This window comes from Adiantum capillus-veneris, chromosome 13, assembly GCF_014529385.1.
Source record: "Adiantum capillus-veneris isolate H3 chromosome 13, ASM1452938v2, whole genome shotgun sequence".
Lineage (NCBI taxonomy): Eukaryota > Viridiplantae > Streptophyta > Polypodiopsida > Polypodiales > Pteridaceae > Adiantum > Adiantum capillus-veneris.
This window is the reverse complement of record NC_140943.1, coordinates 145943849-145952075: the sequence shown is the minus strand read 5'-3', so window position 1 is coordinate 145952075 and position 8227 is coordinate 145943849. Positions and strand designations below refer to the sequence as shown.

The following is an 8227-nucleotide window of genomic DNA, read 5'->3' as shown; positions in this document are numbered from 1 at the left end:
ACGTCGTGCATCCTTTCAAATGTAGGTTCTTTTTTAGAGTCTCGTTCTTTAAGCCCTCAATGAAGAGAATTGACAATCTCTCATCTTGCGGTAGCTCTCTCACAGGACATCTGTCCATATACTGTTTGAAGCAAAGCACAACTTTCCTTCACTTTTTTATTCTTTTTTTGTTTGGAAGTGTATAGCTGGGACACTGTGTTGTGTTTGGTTCCCCTTTTTTTGAACTCTTTTCTACAAACTCTTGTAAGTTGTGCTATGTTGGGAAAATCATCTTTGTTCAATGGTTGGAACCCAATCAAGGCCGTTCCTTCCAATATCAACCGGAATCCCTCATACTGAGTATGAGAATCTGCAATCTGGTTAGCTATCAACACCTGTTTACAGTGTGAGACATGAGCATATGGATCCCTTGACCCATTATACTTTGTTTTGACACATTGAGCCACTTGATATGGTTTTAATCGTTGTGGTTCAATCACCACTCTAACCAATTCGTGGTCTCTTGGAAAGACGTCTCTCATGCTCTCCTCTTGTCATGGAGAAAATCCCGGTGGAATCCTCTCCGAATCGTCCTTTGTCTTTGTTTTTGGCTGAAAGTAAGTAGAGATCGGAGTATCCTTGTACGTATATCTCTCTAGGTCAATTGGATCGACCAGTTTGTACTCTCTTCCATACTTATCTACCATCAAAACTTGCACTTTGTGGGCATCAGTATATGTAAACGCATAGAGGTTATTATGAATAGTCAACTTCCTAGCATTGGGTTCCACACACTTGTAGAATATATATGGATCCCTGTTTGTGAGTCTATATAATCCCTCATGAGCGTAATCCATAGGTACTCTCATGGATTCATTGGTTTTGATGAATCTCACATTTGGTTTGTTTATTAGAGGATGCCTCTCCTCTAGGTATTCTCCCAATCCCATTGTTGTCAGCATTGCAGTGTTTCTTGTGTTTTTCATGTCTCTGAGTGGAGTAAAAAACCTTGGTGATGGATAATTTGTCATAATAAAGGCTCACTCAAAACTCTCACGATAGTCCTTGAACTTTGGCTTAGTGCAACTTATCCTTTTTGCCCCTGATCAAGTCTCTCAGAAGTTAGGTCTTTGGGGTCCTTTGATCTTTGGAAACTAGTTTTGGGGTACTTTAAAAGTTTGGAATTAAGAAACCTAAAAAAATTTAGGTCTAAAACATAAATTTAGCTCTAAAGCAGACGTGTGTAGCATAGCTATCTGGCACTAACATAATGTCAATACTCAGGGAAGTAACTGGGATGGGGCATGGAGACTCTTTGAGGTTTTCAATCTCAAGAAGTGAGCCTTAAGAAGCAAGCACACCAACTCAACAAGCAAACCAACACTCAGTGATCATGGAAATCTGCCTATGTCCTTTCTCACCGCTCTAGGTCATCAAGTCATTTCGTTACCCGAACAGACTCAAAATGCAACAAAACTTTAGGAGGAGGTCTACGAAACATAGGGGCACTATCCTACCAAGTCTATTGACAAGGTACCAAAATCACGATCCATCATTAAAAAAAGGTCCTAAAAATTGCAATAGATTAGTCCAGAAAGGTCACCCTATGGTGTAGGAATACTCTCCTATGGTCAAAAGGACTAAAAATAGTAATTTAAGCACTCAAATCTAATGGTTAGACTTACTAACGTGTAGTCACAAACCTCAACAAAACTGACAATGTTTACACTTAATTGAAAGAGTAAAGAGAGAGGAACACAATGTAAGTTTCGAAATTGAAAACGGATTACCCAATCATTAGAAAAGTTGATTACAAGTTGGAGCAGCTTTGTAGCTTGAGCCTACGTTTTCAGATCTCCTTTCTTCTTCCGAAGATAAGCCCTACTTTCACATTAAGGTTATTGACATTTATACCTAGGGCTTTCTAAATGGCCAGTGGCTAACTCACATGGACTTTTACAATTGTCATGACAGAGTTACAACTCATGAAATTGACCTGCTACTCTAGAATCAAGATTTACACAGAGTATCACTACATTAGTTTGAAAAAATAATAGAGTACAAATGTGGTGTCCAGCTATGTGTTTAGCCAAATCCGCTAACAATGTTGCGCAACAATTAATCGAGAGCACACACCTTCAAAACTTAAGCATAAAATTGTGAAATTAGCAAACCTAATTGGGTATAGTATTGTGTAAGCTCCTATGCCATGATGGTTATGTGTTGAACCTTTCTATTGAAATTCAACATCACAATGGTGCTATACGCAAAATGAGAAAAAAAATGGATTCACTAAGGTAATTATATGGTGAATTGTGTGAGAAGTTGCATGCACATCAAAGCCCTTTGATCTATGCCACATCAATTTTGCATTCCATGGCCCAACGATTGGAATAAAAACCAAGGCTTTCGTGCGCCTCAAATATCATAATTATATGCATGCATAAGCATTTGACACACACATTGCTACACAAAAGTGCACATGTTAATCAAAATTAGTAAGTAAGTAGTGTATGTAAATGAACAATCGATTAAATCTAGCATTAAATTACAAAAAAAATTGGGATTAATCTCAACAAAACAAAACAAAATTAAGAATTTCTTGCCTTATTAGAGCCCCTAATTGTTGCACCTATACTTGATTAATCTAAAATTAGGGGAAATTTTAACCATATGCTCTTTGTTGATCTACAAAGAACTCCATCAACTTAGTTAATGTGCTCCCCACCAATGGCAATGGCATCGGCACCAAAACTATGTGCAAAAATTATCATAGCAAATGGATGTCACAAATCAACATAGTCCCCTCGGATTGTCAATTCAGGAGTCATATTGACCCAAGTCATTCATGGAGGCATCTCTCAACATTTAGAGAGAGTTAGAATATATGGATATGGAGAAAGAGAACACTAAAGGCAATGGATAAGAACAACCACTAAGAGCCAACACTCCTCTCCTCAATCAAATGCTCTCAACTACACGGACAACTATGCACGTATTACGTAGTATGCTACAACAAGCGCGCACACACACACACACACACACACACACACACACACACACACACACACACACACACACACACACACACACACACACACACACACACACACACACACACAGTGTGATGGTTGTTATAGTGGGCTTTTAGAGAAAATGATTTTGTTGCATTATCTTGTAGTTGCAACTACATTGCCTTGAACTTTCTGCTCTTTGATGGGCATTTTCCCCTTCAAATTGGAAGCCGATGGTTGAGCTTTGAAATCATTGTGGCTCTTGTTCTTCCATCATTTTTAAACCTTTCGCCTCAATTCTTCTTGCAAGGTGAGACCCATATATCCTAATCATTCATGGTTAGATTCGTTCAGATAACAAATAAAACTCTTCTCATTTGAGGGTTAGAAATGTTTCATGCAAGGTGTAGTCAACTTGGTGTTTTGGCATATGGTGGGGAAATAAAAGGATAAGCGATCGACTAGCTTGCTAAAGCTTTAAAAGACCTTGATCTCTAATCTGATTGTTGCAAGATCAAGCTTTTCATATTGTTGTTCTTCAATTTTGCGAGCATTTCTTCTTAGAGATTCTTCTGAAAGTGCTATAGATTCTACAACAGTATACACTGAACTGTTTAGCCAAGTGGCATTGAAAAATAGCCACCTCAAGTCGGCAAACGATGCTTGATGCCATGCAGTAATCGCTGTATATAGGCTACTAGCATAAGTTGCAAACTTCTATTTTCAAGATTTTGCGTGGGCTTTAAGATACTACCCCCTATGCAAGTAGCATCGTAAAGCGAGCCCTCAATTTGACCCAAAAACCATGGTACGAATGCACCAATAGTCAAAGAAGAAGGCCATACAAACCAAACAGTGGGGTGATTACATCAATTTTGAAGTTTTGATTGCATCAATTTGTTAGGCAACTCTTAAAACTAACTAGACAATCTATCAACTTCCAAATGAGAAACTTGAAGAAGCTTGATTCATCAATCTTGACATAAAATGTGTGGATTAGAAAGAGAAGGTAGCATGGATTCAAAAGATGTATTAAATTAAAATCACCCCTAGCCTCTTTTCATCCAATATAAGCTTAACAAATAAATTTCTGTTTGCAACATACCGTTGCTATAAATCTTCCTTAGGAAAGCTCAAAATCACACCCTTTTATCCTATTGAACTACTTTTTAAAATCATAAATTAACTATAATTTCCAACCAACTTGATTCCCTTTCAGAAAAGCAAATACCAACTATATATAGCATTTGATACTTGTGTGCTATAACTTTTAGACCTAAAGTTATGAAAATAGGGTCTTTTTCTTTTGTTGAGAATAATCCTGTTTTAAATAAGCTTGTATTGATTGGCACTTTCAACTAGAGGCATGTTATGTTTCTTTAAACTTCTATCATTAACTGGGGAATTTTCTTGTACTAAAAAAACTCAAGTATTGCCTCTTTTTTCTTAAGGACTTGAAATTTCAATTAGATGGGGTTTTTATAAGTTTTTGCAATTGATCTTATAGCTCTCGAAATGAACACAAATTCTTACTGCTAACTTTCTCACTCCACATCATTGACCAAAAGCTCTTGTACAGTCTCTTTAAAGTTATTTCACTCTCCATTATGGTCTGACATGAAGTGTTTATTCTACTAACACCCCCCCAACACACACACACACACATACACACACACTGCTATCGAAAATTGATATACTTGTCTTTGGGGTTTAATTGACTGAGGACAAATAAAATAAATCTACAGAATGCAAAGCCAATTATCCACTCCTTTCTTTCCTCTCATAAAGGTAAGCATTTCTCTCATGGTAAAATCATCGCTTCTTGCATTTTCTCCTCTCTCACACTGCATCTTGAATTACATAATATATGTTTCTTTATACCGAAAAACGTTCAAGTTTGGTCGAAATGTGCTCTCATCTTGCAATGCCAGAGAAAGGAGAACAGTAGAGGATTTGCTGCAAGGCAAAACTTGGTAATTTATGGATGTGATGCTACAAAACTGTACGTCGCCATACCCGCAATATGGGACGTAAGAATATTGAACAGCTCATTACAAAATCTTGACTGAGTTGGTGTGCCACCTCAAAAACACACCTTGATAATATACACTTAACTTTGTATGTAATCTAATGCAAGCTCATGTGTCAATCAAGAGCCTGCATGGTGGCAATGCACCACTTTCTTGGCCCGGGGCAAGTAGGCTATGGTGGATTGCATCATTTTGTTTGTAAGAGATGCTCCCACTCACCATCCGGGCGCACAAGAGGCGTATCAATTGGTCAATGTACAAGGTTGAAGCACGCGCAGTTTTGCAAATGGCCTCATAAAGGCTCTTCTCTAATCATGGGCTAGATGCATCTTCCGCAGTTCTGATTGGAATACGGGGCTTGCACCTAGTGTTCTCTTTGCAAGGCTCCTGATGTCCTCACGAGAACACTCTTTGGAGATGCGGACAAGCTCCCAAAGTGCGCCGGCAGCGACCAAGTCTTTGGCATTCACTTCTGCAAGTACCAAGGCCATTAGCACTACCAAACTGCTGTATGAAAAAGATTACTCATCTACTTGTGCAAGAAGGATCAAACTTATCACTAACAACTTTGATACGAACTATGAGATGCGGTTGACAAGCAAGCAGACCCTTACCATGCTGGGCAAGATGGCAAAGAGCAAGCTCTATGTGTCGGCGGATTGGTGACGCCTCACTGCTGGCATTACTTACTATCCAGGGTAAAGCTCCATCATCTATTAGTAGTGATCTTTCTTTCCTATGCCCTAAGAGTGATTCAAAAAGAGAAGCAATCTCTAGTCATACAAACAGTCCATGTTGGTATCAAAGATAAATCTACTACACAGGAACAGGAGCAAAGAGACTGATGGTTACCTTGTGCCACTCCTCGAGATTCACACTTTGCAAAATTTGCCAAACCTCTCGCTATTTGTGCGAGTACATCCGGATGCCTAGATCGTACCATCCCAAGCAAAGCCTTGATGCCACCTTCTTCTCTTAATTTGCCTTGCAGCTTATCTGCATTATACCAAGAATATGATGAATACAAGTTAGCTAGTTCCATTAAATCATTCCTCTTGGAGAAAATGCTTTTAATTCCATCGAAGTTAGTGTATGGAAGACCCTTGTACCGTTTCCACAGAGGTTAGCAATTGCACCAGCAACCATCCGAAGGGTTTGTGGATCTTCTGCCTCGTTCGCAGTCCTAGCAAGCAATCGTATTCCACCTTGCACCATTATCAGCTCCTGATTGGTCTCTGCAAACAGTAATGAAGCTGAGTAAATTAGACCTTCCCAAACAAGAAGTATAGAATAATGCTAGACTACACATAACAAAAATAGAACAACACCATGTTTAAAATTAGGGGGAAGCCATCAACCTCATCCTTGATAAGAAAACTAGACATTAACTTGTTGGCCAATTTTGTTGCATAACCATTGTTCCCCTTCTGAAATATAGAAGACAATACCAGTAGTTGCTGTTGGACAGTGTAAACTGATGCAATCACTAAGAGCCACCATGCTACCTCCAAAATTTGGCAAAGCAGCTGGAACGCCATATCCTATGGTTTGTGTTCTCTCCTTGTGAAAAAGAAAATGAAAGGCCTCTAGTTATCTGTAAGTTCGGGTACAAGTAAGAAACAATTTGATGGTGCACTAAATGTAGTTAGAATTATGCACTATCGACCAAAAGCTATGAACCTGGTAAGAGGTATGAATCATTGTTTCTTTCAGGATCTTTCTTACATTGAAACAGGTTAATCGTGTCACATACATTGAGCACTAGCAGAACTGATATTACAAAGTGGTAGTTGCCTGCCTCAATTGACAAATAAGACTTTCTAAAGGACTACCATGAGGTCCATTCAAGCTAGGGGATCATGTTGAGAAACACATAATACCACTTAGTAATTGTAATTTGCATTACCATTCATGGCAAGGTTTGCAACAGCACCAGCAGCAACACGCCGAATGGTCTCATCCTCTGAGCTTTGAAGGAGAGCAAGCAGAGACTCCAGACCTCCAGCTTCGACTATCTTTTCTTGATTAGCTTCTGATCAGATTAAAATTTACATTTATCTGTTAGCAACAAAAGACTGAGAAAAAAAATGTTTTCGTTTGAGAAGACCCATGAACTTCATTTTGTGACTTGTTTATATTCCATTAGAAACAAAATATCACGGCAAAACCAAAACACACCTTCAGCTGCCAGATTAGCTACCACTTTGACAGCATGGACACGAACATCCATGTCCTCAGAATCCAGAAGAGATAAGATCTTCTGCAACCCAACTGCAAAGAAACATGTGTTCTTCAGCTTTTCAAAGCTCCGTCTAACAAGTTCCAGATATGGACGTTTTCCAACACACACTGCAAGATGTTGGATGGTACCTTGTTCAAACAGTTTTGCAATAGTGGCCCGCTGACCATTGAGACTTTCACGCATATGAATGGGTTTATGCGAATTCATTAGTGGTGAATCTGACCCAATGGATGTTCTTGCAGGTTCCCTATCAAGGCTTTTCCTTGTCTAAAAGAACCAGTAAATAAATGGTTAAGTTTCAGGTTAAGATTGTGTAGTATGAATAGCATGACAGGAGGAAAATCACCTCATCAGCCTCAAAGCTTAATTGAAGAAGCTGCTGTTTCAAGGTTTTGACTTCATGTTCCAGAGTCTTTTTGTGTTTTAGCTGTTCTTCAAGATCATGACTCAAGGACTTCACATCATCTCTTAAATTGGCATTCTGTAAAGCATGGAAAATAACCTAAATCTCTTACATTCCCACTTTAAAGCTGGAAACCACTTTTGCATGTATTTCTTATTCCAAACAGGGGCCCAAGCAAACATTATCGCATGAGACCAACATATAACAGCCAGCTATACATGTTCTATCAGCATGGTCTATATGCACAATCTGTATGCTGAAAGACAGTTGCTTGCACTTTCTAAAAACGCATGTCACCACAATTACAATGCAAAACAGCCAAAGAAAAACAAGATTCTTTAACAGCAGTAAAAACATAACCAAATCCACCAAGGTGAACGCACAATCAGAAAGCAATGTCCCTTCTCTACGATCAGGCAGCTGACTTTGTAAAACTCTGCAGTCACACAGGTATTTTCATACAAAACCAGAGACACAAAGGCAGCCTCGATCATATGACTCTGTGAGAGATGCCAAAATGCTACAGTCAAGAACTCGTCAATCAATCCAAAAGGCTTTC

General features: G+C 38.8%; 1 protein-coding gene across 2 annotated transcripts in view; it reads right to left on the bottom strand.

Annotated features, from left to right (window-relative positions):
- Positions 1-4945: 4945 nt before the first annotated feature.
- Positions 4946-8227, bottom strand: part of LOC147445021 (kinesin-like protein KIN-UB) — a 42803-nt gene continuing 39521 nt past the window's right edge. The window contains exons 13-20 of one of the 2 annotated variants that reach the window (XM_086527509.1): positions 7612-7746; positions 7394-7532; positions 7202-7294; positions 6930-7055; positions 6133-6258; positions 5876-6019; positions 5638-5766; positions 4946-5495 (exon numbers count right to left, since the gene is read on the bottom strand). In XM_086527509.1, the coding sequence (XP_086383635.1) occupies positions 5332-5495; positions 5638-5766; positions 5876-6019; positions 6133-6258; positions 6930-7055; positions 7202-7294; positions 7394-7532; positions 7612-7746 (1056 nt within the window). In that variant the 3' untranslated portion in view covers positions 4946-5331. Of the gene's footprint in view, positions 5496-5637; positions 5767-5875; positions 6020-6132; positions 6259-6471; positions 6584-6929; positions 7056-7201; positions 7295-7393; positions 7533-7611; positions 7747-8227 lie in introns of those variants that run through there. The other variant, XR_015190073.1, reaches the window with a different exon arrangement.